Here is an 18,121-nt window from a genome sequence, read left to right as displayed (position 1 = left end):
GGGAGAAGCTACAGATCACCTCCATCCGACCAGCTTTGCTCCACAAAATAGCAATTAGGGTAACCAGGTGTGGTGGCACACACCTGTGATCCCAGCGGTTCAGGAGGCTGAGGCAGGAGGATCATGAGTTCAAAGCCAACCTCAGCAAAAGTGAGGCACTAAGCAACTCAGTGAGACCCTGTCTCTAAATAAAATACAAAAGAGGGCTGGGGATGTAGCTCAATGGTCGAGTGCCCCTGAGTTCAATCCTCGTTATCACCCCTCTTCAAAAAACAAAGGCAACTGCATGTATCTTAATTCAGGCATAATTAGAACAGCAATAATGATAACAGTGTACTCTTCTGAGGTACTTTCTAAGTGCCCAGAACAGATTCTAAAGCATGTGTGAACCCATTTGATCCTCACCATAAGCCAGTGTAGTAGATGCTAAGATTAGAACCAATCTAGAGGTGAGGTTACAGGGGACAAGAGAGGTTAAGGAACTTGCTTAAAATCACCATAAGGTGGCCAAACATGATCTGAGCCTAGCTACTGAGTTCAGAGCCTCAGGGGAGAGGCTGAGGTCAAATGGGGAGGGTCCCTCTGGGGCAGGTGGGCTTTAAAGGAACAACCTCACAATCTGCTTTTCCTTCCCAGGTTAGTCAGTACACGTTTGCCATGTGCAGTTATCGCGAGAAGAAAGCTGAGCCTCAGGAACTTCTACAACTGGATGGCTACACAGTGGATTACACCGACCCCCAGCCAGGTACCTGCCCACCCTCAGGGCCATGAAGCCACACACTTGCTCTTCTTAAATCAACATTTACCAGGCACTTACTCCTTGGTGGGCACAAATCCAGTTTATAGAGGGTTTCACAGGTGACCCTGGTGGCTTCAGTCCTCACTTTAGAGTTTACATCCTGGCAGATCAAATGCCATCCCCAGCTAGGACATCGTTTTCTTTTGTTTTTGTTTTTTGGGTACCAGGGATTCAACTCAGGGCACTCAACCACTGAGCCGCATTCCACCCCCCCCCCCTTTTTTTTTTTTTTTTTTGTATTTTATTTAGAGACAGGGTCTCACTGAGTTGCTCAGGTCCTCACTAAGTTGCTGAGGCTGGCTTTGAACTCACGATCCTCCTGCCTCAACCTCCTAAGCAACTGGGATGACAGGCACGCATCACCACACCCAGCTAGGATGATGGGTTTTACCCTAGGGATTCTCTGATTGAAAACCCAAAAGAAAACAGATGCATTTGTACGTTCTGTCCCTGTAACTCTATCAAATATAGACTATGCCATTTTATGCTAAAAAGTATTCCTGAGAGAGAAGTTCTATATGAGAACCACAAACTGCACTCGTGTGTATGTTGGTGTGTTTTGATTTTCACAGATAGTATGTCTTTGTGACCCAGAGAACCTGCCCCCCATACATCCACATAGCCCCAACTAGAATTCAGGTAACCATTCAGGTTAGCAAATAGGAAGAAAAACCTCCCTAAAGGTCTCTTTTCCTAAGACACCAATTGATAAGCACAGACACGGATGCTCCCAAGCCTCATGTAATTAAGAGAGCCATAGAAATGGTAGGCTTTCTTGTAAGTTCTACATTGCACAAGTTCTATATCCTGCCCCCTCACACCTCTCTCCCTACCCATTTTAACTTTTTCCCAGAAAAAAAAAAAAAAAATGAATAGAAATCAGCCTCAAAGAACCTTCAAAATGGGGGGGGGGGGGGGGAAATCATTTCAGCATATTAATGAACAACAAGCACCAACAGGCCTCTCCCAGAGTTTATTTTTATGCCAAATCTGCACAAGCATTTCCAACCATACTGCATTATTTGGCCCAAAACCTTTTTTTCTACTCCCATATTGCTTTTCCACATGCAATGAAATACACATAAAAGAAAAAATAGAGTTTGTAAGAACATGGGGGTGTTAACCTGAAAAGGTGTGGATGGGAAGGCCTGGCCCCGCCCACTTAGAGACCTGAGCTCCAATTGGCCATGGACTTGGACCCGCCCAACCCCTTTGGACTTCCATTGGTCACTTGCCTCCAGCCAGAGCCTGGAGCAGAGCTGACCTCGTAAGCTGTGAATTAGAAGTTCTGCCTGGAAAGACTTCATAACCAACGTGATCTAGAGTTGGAAAGGGAACAATTTCACGCAGCCTGCCGTTGAAGGGACGGGGCCCTAGGTTAAGAAATCACCCATCCGGGCGTTCCCTGATGATTTGGGTTCTTCTTCAGTCATTGGGTTCTCTTCAGGGATTCGGTGGTTTCTCAGACCCGCAGCTTCAAGCAGGAAGCTAAAGGGTCAGTATGAGAAAGAAAACCAAAACCGTCCAATGACAGTAATTCCTTTTAATTCCTTTAATTCTTTTCCTCTATTGCTTGAGTTCTGACCACAATCCCACAGAGTGGAGGGGCCCTGGATCACCACCCCATGTTGCAGCTGAAAAAAGCTAAGATTCTGAGACTCAAAAGCCTCTTGATGACAGAGCTTGGACTTGGAGTCCAACCCATGTCACCCCATGGCACTTTCTATGTGCAAAGCCCTAGGTGTTATTTATCAGACGAAAGCGAACTTGTGCTTCTTCGGGGGCGGGGCGGGGCAGGCAGAGCGGGGAGAAAGCTATTCTGTGGACATGGAGGAAGAAGAATTGTGCGAGTGTATTTTTAAAGCTTCTTTTATTTTTTTTAACATTATCCCATGAGATATAGTTTATAAATTCCTTTACGAAAGTGGAAAGTAAATTGATTATGTTCCTGAGGATAATAAGCAGCCTCTTCTCCCTGCCTCTCCCTGTGCCAAGTCCTATTTATTCCCCAAGTACTGTATTTCACCGCCTTACCGTCGCCACCGCATTAACGCATATTCACGAGTATTCCATATATCCTCATCTGCAGCAAAGTTAAATAATAAATGATTTTTTTTAAAGTAACACCAGAACAATTTTAAAAGAAAGCTTCACAGAACGGTCTCACCCCATTATTTTTTATAATCCTGGGGATTGAACCCAGGGGTGCTTTACCACTCAGTCACATCCCCAGCCCATTTTTGCTTTTTGTTTTGCAAAAGGGTCTAATAAATTTGGTTAGGGCCTTGCTGAGTGGCTGAGGCTGGCCTCAAACTTGCAATCGTGTCGTGCCCCAGTCTCCCAAGACGCCGAGATTACAGGCATGCACCACCACTCATGACTTGCACCCCACTGTTTGCAAAACAAAAATGGCATAAATTTTGCGATGATCATGCAGGGAAATACAATACTGTCTGATAGAAAATGGAGATTTTAATATCCCCAACTGTTATTTTTTTTTAATTTAAATCAGAATTTTTATTTTTATTATTATTATTAGGCAGTGTTAGGGATTGAACCCAGTGCCTTGAGCATGCTAGGCAAGTGCTCCATCACTGAGCTGCATCCTCAGCCCCTTAATCCAAAATTTCTTATAAAGTACTATCAGGCACAGTGACGCCTGCCTGTAATCCCTTCAGCTCAGGAGGCCGAGGCAGGAGGATCACAAGTTCAAAGCCAGCCTCAGCAACTTAGTGAGGCCCTAAGCAACTCAGGAAGACCCTTTCTCTAGATAAACTACAAAAAAGGGCTGTGAATGTGGCTCAGTAGGTAAGTACCCTGGGTTCAATTCCTGGTACCAAAAGAAAAAAAAAATTCTGCTAAATAAATGAGTGCTGTTAAATGAGTGTAGGTGAATTTCACTGAGAAGTTCCTCCTTTTAAGCTAAAAATGAAAATGCTTTACCTTTCCCTGAGCATAATTTGAAGAGTTCATAACAATTGCTCACTTCCCCAAGCTCTTTAGTCATCAAATGTAAAGATATTCACTTAGAATAAATAATTCCATGGCACAATACGTCAGAGAACTGAAATAATCTTAGACAACTCATAGAGACCCCGTTCACTGCTATCAATAGACTACAATGAAAATTTATTTAATGCAAGTTATTGGGAAGGAGCACCCCCCCCCACCCCCAGGGAGTTGGCCAACATTTCCTCCCCTGGCTGCCCCCCTCCATTCTCAGCTGTGTCTCTTGGGTCCTGACCAGTCAGCATCTGTGGGACTGTGCTCCGTGTTCTCCATGGAGAAGTCATGAAATGTCCCACATCATCATTTATGGTGTCAGTGCCCAGGAATTGTCGTCACTTTGACTGATCCTCTATCCACTGTGGCACATCCTCTTGTTCCCTTGGCGTTCTCCACTCTTGGTTCTCATTCAACCCTGTTGCTCTTTTCTCTCCTTGCTGGTTCCATTGGTATGTCCTTGGTGTCTTAGAGCTCAGCAGTTACTTCCATCAGCTCTGCAGCCAAATAGTCAGGGTTAGAAGCCCAGCTCTGCTGCTTCCAGGCTAGCTTTGGGTTCATAGGGTAATTATCACCTTCTGCATGACTCACTTCTCTCATCTGTAAAATGGGAACACCAGCACCAGTACTACTTACATCTTAGGATTGTTTGGAGAATTTAAATTTTTTTCTTTTCTTTTTCCTTTTTTTTTTTTTTTTTTTTACCAGGGATTGAACCCAGGGGCACTTAACCACTCAGCCACATCCCCAGCCCTTTTTCATATTTTATTTAGAAACAGGGTCTCACTGAGTTGCTTAGGGCCTCACTAAGTGGCTGAAGCTGGCTTTGAACTTGCAATCCTCCTGCCTCAGCCTCCCAAGCTGCTGGGATCACAAGCGTGCGCCACCACTACCTGGCTAGAGAATTAAATTAAAATCTGAAAATTTAGCAGTTTTCTTTATCTCTGAATGACAGCATCATGGAGAGAGCTCTCTACTTCCCAAGGTGACCCTGTTTGTCTTTCTGACAGTATTATCAGGAACACTCTCTCCATCCCCAGCAACAGGCCCTGGGGAAGGGAGAAAGCACTCTTCCAACGAAATCTAGCCTGACATTTCCTGACTGCAGCAAGGTAGCTTATCCTGAGACCACACTACAGTCTGCTGACCCACTCTTCCTTTTAAATATTTGGTATTCATTTTTCCGGGCTGACAGTACTCCTCAAAACACTCCTTCCTCCCTCACTTCAAGAATCTTCCTTCTCTTTATATCATCCATTAAGTTCATTGGGTTTCCCCAGCTTGTTAACTATGTACCATCCTCCCCAAATTATACATGTTTACACCCTTCATAAGAAATTAGGCAAGCCTGGAGCGGTGGCACACATCTGTAATCCCAGTGACTCAGGAGGCTGAGGCAGAAGAATAGCAAGTTCAAGGCTGGCTTCGGCAACTTAGCGAGACCCTAAGCAACTCAGTGAGACCCTGTCTCTAAATAAAAAATAAAAAGGGCTGGGGATGTGGCTCAGTGGTTAAGTGCTCCTGGTTTCAATGCCCCCAAAAAAAGAAATGAAGCAAAATATCCTTCATAATCTTAACCATCAAAATCCTTTTATTAAAATTTGATATTATATCACTAGAGTCTCCATGTAAAGAAACAGCTGTAGTCAACAATGTCCCCAATCCCTGGTCATTCTAAGTGAGAAATTTGTTGAATTAAGTTTGACAGCACAAGGGAGGTCATAATATCACCAGAAATCTTTTCCAATGCCAATGTCAGACAGGACTGTTCCTCACTAGGAATTTGAAGATGCCAATCACTCATTCAGACTCCTTTGAACTTTTAAGAAATAATCGGGGCGATGAGGAGAAACCTGATAAGTTTTATTCTGGCTAGAAAGTACCAACAGACCTAAAATACATGCAGGGTTCTGGAAAGAGATGCTTCCACCTACCTCTCTAAATATCAACCCTGAAGATCAACTATAGAAAAAGATGGGTTTAGGGCACATAATATGCATTCAGTGCATATTTGTTGAGCACCTACTGTGTGCCATGTGCTCTTCTACTTACCAAGGATACAGAAAACACTCCCATCTTCATGAAGCAAACTAATTTATGCAATTTGCTAGAAGGTGCTAAGAACAAGAGGAAAAACTTAAGCAAGATAAAGAGAAATGGTAATGAGAGGTAGAGGCCAGAGAAGGACTTGTCAAGAATGTGAATTCAAGCAAAAAAAACTTTAGGGAAATGGGGGTGGGAATCATTTTTTTAATACTTTTTTAGTTGCCAATGAACCTTTATTTATTTATATGTGGAACTGAGATTCAAACCCAGTGCCTCACACATGCTAGGCAAGTGCTCTACCACTGAGCCACAACCCCACCCCTGGGAATCATTCTGATATTGAGAAAAAGAATACTCTAGACTCAGAGGATAGCAGATGCAAAGGCCCTGAGGCGAGAACGTGCCTGGGTATTCCAGAAACAGCAAGAGATCATTGATTTTGCAATGAATTGAGAATAGATATGCACAAGACAGGGGTGGGAGGAGAAAGTACTAGAAGAGGAGTCTGGAGGTGGTGCTGATCAATGTAGGTGGCAGGCCATGTCAGAAGCTAGGCTTTTGTCTCAGTGAAACGTGGAAACTGGCATGTTTTGAGCAGAGGAGTAACATGATCCGACTCTCGCACTAAATCCGTGAATGGCTGGCTGCCATATTGAGAATCAATCATCCAGAGGGAGACTGGAATCAGACAGATCAGATAGGAAGTCATTAAAATAATCCTTAGGAGAAGTTCATAGTAAGATTCAGGGTGGCAGCACCAGAGGCGGAAGAAGCCACTTTCTGGTAATGTTTTGAAGGTAGAAGCGTGAGAACATCAATACCCCTTGGGAGAAACCAGAGAGAAAATGAAGAGTGACTCCTGGGTTGTAGACTTGAACTTCTGGAGAGGTGAGCCCCATTCACTCAGATGGACAGGAGGGTAAGGAGGAAGACGAGGAGTTCCATGTTGGATAAGACGGGCTTGGGATGGCTATCAGATGCCTACATGGAGAAGTCGAGGAAGCCACTACCACTCAAGTGTGGAGTTTGAGGGAAGGGTTCCAGGTTCGGGAAGAAATATGAGGACCCTCAGCATATTCATGGCATCGAAAGTTTAGATAGCATCATGAGAGTGCTGTAAATAAAGAGGAGAAAGGATGCAAGGACAGAACTTCAGGATGCTCCCACTTTTGAAGGTCAGGATGAGAAGGAGTAAGGTAAGCAAGACAGAAGCAGCAGTCAGGAATAAGAGGAAAATCAGTTTTCCTGGCAGCCAAGTAAAGAGAGTGTTTAAAAGAGAAGGAAGTAACAATTCACAATAGCTAAGCCATGGAACCAAACTTGGTGCCCTTCCACAGATGAATGAATAAAGAAAATGTGGTCTATGTACACAAGGGAATATTACTCAGCCATAAAGATGAGTGGAATTATGGCATTTGCAGGTAGATGGATGGAACTGGAGAATATCACGCTAAGTGAAATAAGCCAGTCCCAAAAAATCAAAGGTCAAATGTTCTCTCTAATAAGCCAGTTGCTAGCTCACAGTAAGTTGGGGGGTTGGGGGGAGAAGAGAAGTTCATTGGATTAGACAAAGGGGAATGAAAGGAAGGGAGTGGATGGGAATAGAAAAGACAGTGGAATGAAGGGGACGTTACTTTCCTATGTTCATAAATGAACACATGACCAGTGAAACTCCACACCATGTCCAACCACAAGAAGGGGATCCTAAAGAGAATAAGTTATACTCCAAAATATACCCTACCATCGTGTAAACCTGAGAAGAACAAAATTTTTGAAAAGAGAAGGGTGTGAGTGTAAAATGTCACTCATCAGGTAACAGAATGATATTAGAATTTTGACCGTCAGGCTCAGGGACATGGAGGTCATTGGTGGCCTTGAAAAGAAAATTACAGTCAAGCAGCAGCCTAGTTGGAGGGACTTGAAGCCCCAACAAGAGGAGAGAGATCTCCCCGCTGCTCTAAGTGTGGTCTTCAGACCAGCACATCTGCATCCTCTGGAGCTCATTAGCAATGCAGAATCCCAGGCTCATTCCAGAACCTACCAAGTCAGAAGCATCCTGTTAAGAAAATGCCCAGGGCATTCTAACGTGTACCAGAATTTGAGAAGCCTGGATAGAGATGCCCCTTTCCTCTTCGTTGTAAAGAAACTAAGACAGTCGCCGAAGGGGAAACGAGGGTCAAGACAGGTGTTGGTGGTGATGGTTTATTTGTTTTTCAATCTGAGGGGAAAATAGTATGACAGATGTTTGGCCACCCTGCAGGCAGCCTGCTGCTTGACAGTCCTGTCCCCAGCAAGACTAAGGAAGGGATACGAGCCAGGCTCTGTAACACCATGGTCCCACTCGGTGGCCAAGTGGTTCCCAGACTCCCCATCATAGAGTCAGATAAATCGCTCCTCCCCTCTTCTGGCCCAAGGAAAAGCGGCAGAAGCTGCTTCCTGAGGGCTGAGTCCTGCCGAGAACATCTCAGCTCCTCTTACAAGTTGTATTTCCCTCCTCTTCCAGGTTTGGAAGGTGGCCGAGCCTTCTTCAATGCAGTCAAAGAAGGAGACACGGTGATATTTGCAAGTGATGATGAGCAGGATCGCATCCTGTGGGTCCAGGCTATGTACCGGGCCACTGGACAGTCACACAAACCTGTGCCCCCAACCCAAGTCCAGAAGCTCAATGCCAAGGGTGGGAACGTACCTCAGCTGGATGCCCCCATCTCGCAATTCTGTAAGTAAATATGCCATTTCTTAAAAACATAGCTCTGTACAGGAAAGTGAATCTTCCAAAGTGGAATGCAAACAGAAAAAACTAGCTGCTTTAATATTTAGGATTCATGAAAAAAAATTATGTTTACTGAAAGCGTACAGGTGGATTCAGGGCAAAAGTTGGGAGAAAATGTTAGTCGAAAATAATTTTAAAGTGCAATACTTGACCTTCTCCACCAAGGACTGAGCAAAGCGAAGTCTATTTCCTGTGTATTTTTATCTCTTTGTTGTGGTGAGAGTTTGGAATTCGCAAACAGGTATTTGTTCACGTTCTTCTTCAAATAGAGTAGATTATGTATGTCCTTGCTTCATTTCTTCCCATTAAAAGCAATTCAAAAATAGGGGTGATTTGAAATAAACTTAAATCTGCAATTTAGAACCATTTAAAAATAAATGATGACATTTTCACATGCAGTGGGAAGACAGAAAAAAAAACAAGCCATGATACCTAAAATCCCATTCTGAGCTAAAATATCAGAGACTCACAAATGAAACCATCTCCTTAAACAGCCCCTGTTCAGGTTCCAGTGTGGTCTCCTCTTACCTCTGTCTGTGTTTACCTGCTTCCCCTTCGCCCCTCCCTTTTGCTACATGAACCCCCAACACTTCTGATACACAGGGGAAGGTGAAAGCCAGCCTAGGCTTGGAGATATTTATTAAAACTAAAATGGAGAGAGAAAGCACACAATCAAGTTATTCCTTTCGGTCATAAACATTGACCCCACAATGTGCCCTACCCTGAATATCAAGTCGAGTAGGGCACAAGTCCTTTATAGAGGTGGCCATGGTGACTCCCTATGCTAGCATGGAGCCTAGCCACTCAGTCAGGTTCACTGAACAACCATCTAGAGATGAGACATGAGCGAGAAAGACGCACGAGTTCCCTGCATGAGCATCCACATCCCAGTGGGTACCAAACCAGTCCACCAATAAGTAAGGAGGCTCCAGACATTGATAAATACCATGGAGAAGGTCCTGTCATGGTGACTGATGGGAAACGGGACACTAGACCAGCAGACGACCAAGAAAATCTTCTCTGAGTCCAAGTCCCATTTCTAGGGTGTGGGCCCCACAAATCCCTGAGGATCGAGAATTCCAACAGAAAGAAAAGCAGGTGCCAAGACTCCCAAAGCAGACACATCCCCTTCAGCAGTCCTTTCTGTCTTTCCCCTGTCGGTCTTAAGCAAAAATGGAGATGGATAGAATAATCTTGCAGCTCTGATGAGTGTAAATAGAGGTAAATTCTCTTTTTCATGAATTCTACTTCCGTGTCCATTTTTGCTGGACAGAACTCTGTTCTTGCCATAAAATTGAGAAATAGACACCTACCTCTTTTTGAATGGCAAACTCTGTCCATCAGGTGTTCCCAGGAAGTCCTGTTCAGTACTAGTTGTTTCTTAAAAGAAGATGCATTTCCAGGGTGGAACCAGATAATCCCAACAGTGTTCCACACAGAAGGTCACGAAAGAGTAAAAAAGACGCGGAGGTGGGATGGGGGAGACAAGGGTGGCCCTCCTGCCCTCCTGCCGTGACCACTGCCAAGCTCCCGCTCTCTTCCTGTTTTCTCTGATATCTTCTGGCACCTGGGTTTATTGATCATACTAAAGAGAGCAACAACAGTCGTTGGTTGAGTTGAAGCATACCCGATGTTCATTTAATTTTTCTAAACAAAAAGCAACTGTGTGCTCCTCAATGCTGCCTGATAGGCTCATTTTTAATACATTTGGGAAGAACACCTCCTGTCCTATCCACCTGAAATGGAATCATCCTTATATGAGAAAAAAAAATTGTAATTATAATCACCATCCAGAGCAACCTCATAAAACATACATCTCAGAATATTTGGAAAATACTGGTCTTATTTCCAAATAATCTCCAGTTCTTCAGAGATCATTTCACTTTGTATTCAGTGTCTCCGTCCTCTCATCTGCCCAGTTTAGGAAATTCATCTCTGTTAATGCCACATAGTTTGTGGTTGGCCCCACTCTTTCCCTGGCATAGGAAAGATGAAGGGCATTCGGAAGGAAAATTGAATGGCGGAGGCCCGGAGGCCTAGCTCAGTGGTAGAGCCCATGCTTAGCACGGATAAGGCTCTGGGTTCAATAGCTGACAACCCCCGACCACACACCACAAAAAAAAAAAAAGAAAAGGACTGGTGACAATAGCTTCTGCAGAAGGGTGACTTCTCAGGGAAACACACAGGGGCTCTAGACTGAGATTTCTGCCTGTGAATAGGATTGACTTGGTTATGAAACTGAGGTGCTAGCTGTTTGGTTATTGAATACACACAGCAGGATCCACATCACTACCCTGTTTGAAAATAGGGAAGTTTTAGTAAAGGGGCATCAAGCAATATCCTAAAGATTCAATTTTAGAGGGGTAAATAATATCATCCCTTGAGAGTACCTTGAGAGATGGAGGGGAAAGTCAGATAACAAGTCACATCTGGAATTTATTAAAACCTGGTTGTAGGGTCACTTGCTTCTCAAATGACTCCCTAAACTCTGCCCAGGAAATGAAGTTCTCCAAAGAGCATGAGGCCCCATCCCACGTACCTGGTCTATAGGAACAAGGCCACCACATTTAGCCACATGAACTGTGTCCTCCCAGAGATGCCCTTCTCATAGGCAAAACTGTGAACGGCACCCATTGAGTTGAGTGGTACCCAATCTGGGTACCCATACACAGCGGCCTTGTAATAAATGGCAACACTTACCTTGAACTTCAGTCCAGTGACATTGATCTCAGTAGCCCCACGACTACTCTCTTACCCCTGAAACAGAACCTCGACACTGCTTCAAATTCTGCCTATTGGTAGTTTAGTTACTTAATACAATTTCAACTGCAGTACCAGCAAGTCTGGCTTCTGTTCCCATAACTCAGAAACCAGCAGGGTGGTTCACAATTATTTCATAGCTGCTTTTATTTGTTACATTCAAAGCATAACCATCAAACATATCAAGCTTTCTCCATGGGGAACTCAGTCAGACCCAATGTCAATTCATATACTCCAGGCAACCAGTGCATCCTGATTTGCCCAGGTCTGCCCTGCTATTTAGCACAGCAAGTCCTATATCCCAGGAGGCCCCCAGACCTGGGCAAACTCGGATGTGTTGGTCACTGGAACAACAAAGCATAAAAAATTAAAAAACACAATCATCACATAGTTCTAAGTAGTACATTTGATCCTTCATTTACATTTGGTTGACTTGTTTAAGTCACATCACGAAAATTAAGTTGATCACAGATTCTCAAGGTAGCAAACAGAGTGAAAAGAAGAAAAATCAAGTATTGCATTTTAAAAAAAAGTTTCCTTGACTTCCAGAAGGTAAGGGTCATTGTTAAACATTTACACACATCTTATTAAATCCTGGTTTTGAATATTTGTTCAAAGGACTTGCCATTCTTGCTAGTGAATAATTTTTAACAACTTTTCAATGACTTAACTTGGTAATCGCTTTATTAGTATCTATTCTGAAAAAGGAAGCTATATAGAAATGTTTTGAGGGCTAGAAAGAAGAAAGAAAAGAAAACCACTCCAATCTTGTCATGTCACTGTTCACCAGAGAAACTTGAAAATGGGACATTTTCTAGCTGGGGAAACTTGGAAGTAATTGTGAGTTTATCTGGGTTTCTCTAAAATTCAGTTCAATGGACTTCTTGTTGCAGTTTGTATATTTTACGATTTCAAAATGAAAAGACATGTCTAAGAAAGAGTGGAGTGGAGTGTTGATATGAAATTATAAAAGACAAAACAAAACAAAAATAGATCCTGCTATTCATTAAGTCTGTGTGTGACTCTACAAAGATTCTGGGAGGGTTCCATCAACCTTTAACACTTTTTTGTTCTTTTGTGGTTTTTTTGTGTCTGTTGTTGATTTAATTTTTTTTTCCTTTTTAGTTAAAATTTTAAAAAAATTAAGTTGGTATCTAGTTACCCAACTTTTTAAAATAAATACTTGCAATTCTCTAGTTCTTAAGGCCAATGGTGCTCCCATGGGAAATATCCAGATCAAAAATCCTGTGACGCCATCATTCCTTAAGCCAGGTGGCCACTCATCAAAGACGCCCGTTTCGTGTCAGGGGCACAGTGAAAATCAGAACCCCAGTTCTCATTTGGAGCCGGGTGGGTGGGAGGGGGTACTTTAAGCTTTGACATTGGGTCAATGATTATTTGATATGTGACTTGCCATGAGTTACTGTAATGTCTGTTTCTCAGCCAATAAATGTTAACTACATCCGGGATCCCCAAAGATGGTGGTTTCTACAAGTAGTTCATATTTTTTTGGTCAACCCTTGAATAGTCTTCGAAGGTTATAGGGGTTGGGGTTACTGTTGGTTTGGGGGAGGTCAATTTCGTTTTCGTTTTTGTTTTGTTGAAGTTTTCCTGTTCAATCTTTGCTCAAACCCAAGAACGTTAGCTGCTAGGTTAGAACTCCTGTCTGCTTTCCTGAGCCTTGTTGCTAGTCTTTATGTTATTCTGGTTTGTTCCTTCTTACCCTGCTAACTTCTAGCTGGACTAAAGGGTAAGTGCTCGTCTGTAGCTAGCACAGCTCAGATAATCCGACTAGATTATCTGACACCTGCAATGTGCTTCTCCCCCTCTCCTCTTCAATCTTCCTCATGTCTAGACCTCCTAGTCAAATTTCCATGTTATTTTCCTGACCTTAGGTTTGAAATGTAAGCTTCCATACTGAAACTGGATGCATGTGACGTGTGCATAATTGCCTCCTCTCCTGGCTTTCATATTGGCATCAAGTGATCCTCTGGGTAAAGCCAACCATGAGCATCTCCTAATTCTTTGTCATTCCAAGACTATTCATTGACATCACAATTAAATGGCAAATAAGGCCTTTGCTTCATGGAATTCACAGCTACCTGACTGCTTAATGCCTGAAAACAGATCATTTTGCACTCGGAGAATGTGTTCTTGTTGTTGTTGTTCCTGTCCAGTTCTAAAAATGAGAATGGTCAGCGCCCCCAGGGTGTGGTAACTATGGAAATCCTAACCATAGAAAGGTAGAGTAGGAGACCTGAAGACCTTAAGGGAGCAAGACTTTTTAAAAAATGAAAAATCCAATTAATCTAGTAAACTCAAAAATGCAAAACGCAATTCATCGAGTCAAATTTTAAAATGTTAAATCTCAAAAACGAAAAATGCAATTCGTAAAGTCAGTTTTGAATTTTAAAAATACAAAATAGAATTCCTAAAAGGAAAAGCATCATTTGAACACTAAAGAATTTATTTCACCTGGCTAAAGGCTTGATTTTGAAAGGAAGAACTGTAATAAGTAGGAGGGCCACACACAAAAACAGCAAATTAAGTATGCAGTGAAGTCCATGTTTCTTAGTCACAATTGCTTTGGATTTACAGTCTCAGAGTGCCAGAGAGGGTTTTGACCTCTGGTCTCAAAACGTCATCCTGCTCCTCCCCCAAGAACAATGACAACAATAACTTTTTCAAGGTCATTTGTATGTGTGTTAATTTTTCTAAAACTTCATCTCTAAGAGGATAAAAAAAGATACCTTAAAACTTTAGAAAAATCTTTCTCTTCACTCTTTAAAAAGAGCGTATAATTCCTTCATGCATATAGGAAAAAACTATCCACCAAAAAGGTGTTGACTGAAGACTTGACATTAGAGAAAACTAGAAAAATTGGTCAAGAGAGCAGGCAAATATGTATTTGAATATTCTGAATGCTGATTTAGAAGAAGTAGGTCATATCATTCCTCCTGACCATTCGATAAAAGTCCTTTGTTCTAATTCTTTTGGTTTCTTTGATTTGCTTTTTCTCCCTTCTTCTTTTTTTTTTTTTTTTTCCTCTTATTTTGCATAAATGTACCCCTGGCTAGCAGACAGACTTTTTTTCGCCATGCCAAGCGGATACTTAATTTCACTTTACTTTCTTTTGAATGTCTGATGAGGCATTTATTAAAAGTTTACCATAGAATGTGAACTTAGTGGGAATTTAGGATTTTTGCTATTTTTTTTAAGAATGAAAGGATGGATGAATAGATGACTGAATGAATTCTGTTCTGAGAATTTGCACAATGCATTGCTATCCTCGTAGATTTTCAAATAGTTGTTTGCCTTCATTCCTTTCTATAATTTATCTTATGAGATTTTTGCTGTATCTTCTTGTATTGTCAACTTGCAGTTGCTATGTTGCAGAAAAGCAATAAAGAATTAATTCAATATTAACTTAATTTGCATGGCCCAAAACCACACTGTAAATCACATTTCTTCTCAGTGTTAAAGTAAATGACTTTTTAAAAGGATAGTCTCCTACAATCAGGTCCAAAATTTTTCAAACATCATGATATGATCTAAATAGACCATATTAAATGAAGGTTCGTTTCTTTGTTAACTACTTCAGACCCATTGAATGTGCAATTCATTAATCAGTGGAGCATTTTCAAGTCATAGAGTGATTTACAGTATGATCCGTTACTAATTAGTCAAGTTAAAAAATTTACTTTTGTTCATGTTGTAAAGAGCATAAAGATGGTTTGCAAATGTAATAATTACAGCAGGGAAATACTTGAAAAAGTAACAATTATAGTGGGGGGGAATACAAATCACTAATTTATTTGTGTTGAGATCACTAACAAAATCTCTGTTACAATTTTTACTCCAAGAGACTGTCTTACAATAAATTCTAAAAATTAGCATTGAAAGAAACATCACATGTTTATCCCCTGGGTTGTATTCCCATGGTAGTTTTAAAATTGAGAATTCTGCAAAATGCAATGTGGCCCTTGGTAGCTTCGAAAAAGCCATCCTCTCTCAGCCATTCATGTTAGCTTGGTTTTGTCAGAAAGTCTGCTAAAGAACGAAGTTGTTTCTCAATTAAGTGGTCCACCTCGTGCCTCACTCGGGGCAGTGGGCATGGAAGGGCCAGTCTTCCGTTTGTTGTGCAGAGCTCAGGCAGGGCACAACATCCCCTGATTACTTGACTCTGCCAAGGAAAACTCTTCTAGAAAAATCTGTAAACAGCCAGCTGCCATCAATCATTGTCATTTCTTTATTTCATGTCTTCTGATGAAGCTGACTACTGTCATTGTTCGTTATTGTCCAAACCATACATTCACTCTTGTACTGTCAAGCAGATATGACAAGCACACATTTTTCATATAAGAAAGATACAAAGTCACCTTTTAATTTGCAGTTTGGGTTCACAGATGACTTTAGAGTTACATTAGCTATTCTTTTGCCTCTAGCATCTATCTGGAGTAGCAATAGCCCTAACCGTGCTCTAAATTGCGATGATAAAACAGCTCCTTCTAGCTAACTATGGAAGGGATTCATTCACGAGAGAACAGAGTCTCTTTCGGACAGTTTGCTAACAGTACAGTTATAATTGTTTTCAACTGCTGAATTGCTTGTTCACCAGCCCATGAAATTTTCCAAAATGTAATATTACAAAATAAAAAGGGAGATTTGACTTTTTGTTTTTAAGCTGTCCGAATAATAGAGAAGTCTCAATAAAATAAAAATCTGAGAGCTATTTTATTCTTCCAGGCAAAGTGCAGGTATTTGGTAAGCATTATTGCAGCCCTATCTAAAAATGTATTTATCTGAAACAAGATCACATAAATATACTTGCTATTAAGAGATCATGAAAAATATTACACATTTTTCCAGTTGTGAGGGAAGAGAAAAGGAAAAGAATATCAAACACAAAATGAACCCAAGTGTCATAATTAATTAAAGAACAACATAAATGGCAGGATGGTCTGTTAGGGACCATTCACTTGAATTTTAATAAGCAGACTAAATGGGAGTATAAATATATATAATGGTATCACTGTCAGTTTTCCCCCAAATTTTCTTAAATTTGAATCCAAACTTGTTTCTAGGCAAACTTGGGGTAAAGGTTTTGATAAGTTTCCACTTGAAAGTGTACTTACTCCCCATAAGTCTGCCTGTCCATCAGTCTGAGTCTGGATCCTGGATGCCATTGTCAGGGTTTAAGGTTCTTAATGTAGTTTAGAGACCAATATGAGCTCTACTCGCTTTAGTTACAGTCAGTCTCCTATCTTGTAAAAGACTTAAACATGTAATTAAACCTCAGAAATGAAACTGGCAGCCTTGTTTGGCAAGTGTGTTGATTATGCCCTTGCTACAGAGTCCACTTTCAGATCATTCAGAACCCTTGCAGACAGAGCAGGACTTGGGAACTACTTCCTAAGGCCAGGACTGGAAAAGGTAAAAGTAAAAATTGGTTCTTAAAGTGCAATCAATCCTTGATTTCTCTTTTTTTTTTTCAAATCATGTTAATGAAAAAGAACATTAGTATGTATCTCCCAAAGCAAGAGACAATCCAAACATCACTGGGATTTTAAACAGTCACTTGATCATCCTGATTCTCTTTTGCTCAACCTAACGTTCAAATTCATTTTCATTCTCTTGACACATGCCAAATATTGGCAAAGGAACTGATCCCTGTGTCCTGAATTCGGGAATTGACTCTCTCATGCTTTTGCTCTGGGCTGTTTTCTCCCCTGATAATGTCAACATTGGAGTTTTCTTTTTTCCTTGAGTCCACCGATTCCAATTATTTGTACAGGAGGAAATAAAGTTTCAAAGAGCATTTGCTTTTTCATGTTGGGCACTGTAGAAGAACAGACTGGGACAGTGCAGAAGTGACTATATGGTGTTGCTTGGGAAGCGCCCACAAGTTCTTTGAAACAGAATTTGGAACAGCTGGACCACTGCAGTGTTTTATTTTAAAATAGACAACATATGTAATGCATATGGTCCTAGACATGTATGGAGACACAGGCAGACAATCTGAATGGTATCCAAAGACACCTGCACCTAGAATTCTGTTTCCTTCTATAAGATTTTTTTTCCCCCTAAGAGCACATGTTCCCACTTTTGGATTTACAAGATACCATCTGAATCCCCATGTGTGTGGCTCCTTAATAAAGCCAATGAGAAGTTGTCTGCAACGGAGGTGTCGGAGTCAGTGAGTTAATAACCACCTCCTGAGGACTCTGTCTTCTAGAAGCTTGCAGGGGAATCCCCAGGTGGGAAATGGCCCTCGAGGAACCTATGATCTACCAAGGTGTTCGGCTGTGTGCCCCTGCCTTCATCACAGAGAAACTGGAACACAACCCAGCAGCAACTCAGAGACAGGACATGGGCTTTGGTTATGCAGGGGCAGAGCGCAACCACAAAGCAGAGAGATTGGAAAGACATCAGCTTCCCAGAAATGACTCAAGTAAAGAAAGATGGAACAGTAGCCATAAAGGCAGAGTCATCCTTGGCTCGTGAGCAACTTAACAAAGTGACTTGCAAGCACTGAGAAGCCTGCCTGTTTACTCCTAACTAACATTTCTTGAGCAGCTAGTACTAGGCACTTCTTATGAGAGCCCGTCAACAGCTCTCCACAGTAAGCTTGAACACTGTCTTCCACTTACCCATGAGGACAAGGAGGCTCAGAAACACTAAGCACCTGCCTCACACCACATACCGGTAATGGCAGAGTGAGCCTCCAGCTCCAGTCTTTGTGA

The 18,121-nt window shown here is 41.8% G+C and overlaps 1 protein-coding gene across 9 annotated transcripts in view; it reads left to right on the top strand.

Annotated features, from left to right (window-relative positions):
* CADPS (calcium dependent secretion activator) overlaps positions 1-18,121 on the top strand; it is a 483,924-nt gene that overhangs the window by 317,201 nt on the left and 148,602 nt on the right. For all 9 annotated transcript variants that reach the window (XM_079114383.1, XM_079114382.1, XM_079114375.1 and 6 more), the window contains exons 10-11: positions 637-745; positions 8,352-8,564. In XM_079114383.1, the coding sequence (XP_078970509.1) occupies positions 637-745; positions 8,352-8,564 (322 nt within the window). The remainder of the gene's footprint in view (positions 1-636; positions 746-8,351; positions 8,565-18,121) is intronic.

The sequence above is a fragment of the Sciurus vulgaris genome (assembly GCF_902686455.1).
Source record: "Sciurus vulgaris genome assembly, chromosome: 16".
Taxonomy (NCBI): domain Eukaryota; kingdom Metazoa; phylum Chordata; class Mammalia; order Rodentia; family Sciuridae; genus Sciurus; species Sciurus vulgaris.
Note: the sequence above shows the minus strand (reverse complement) of the source record. Positions and strands in the feature narration are given on the sequence as shown.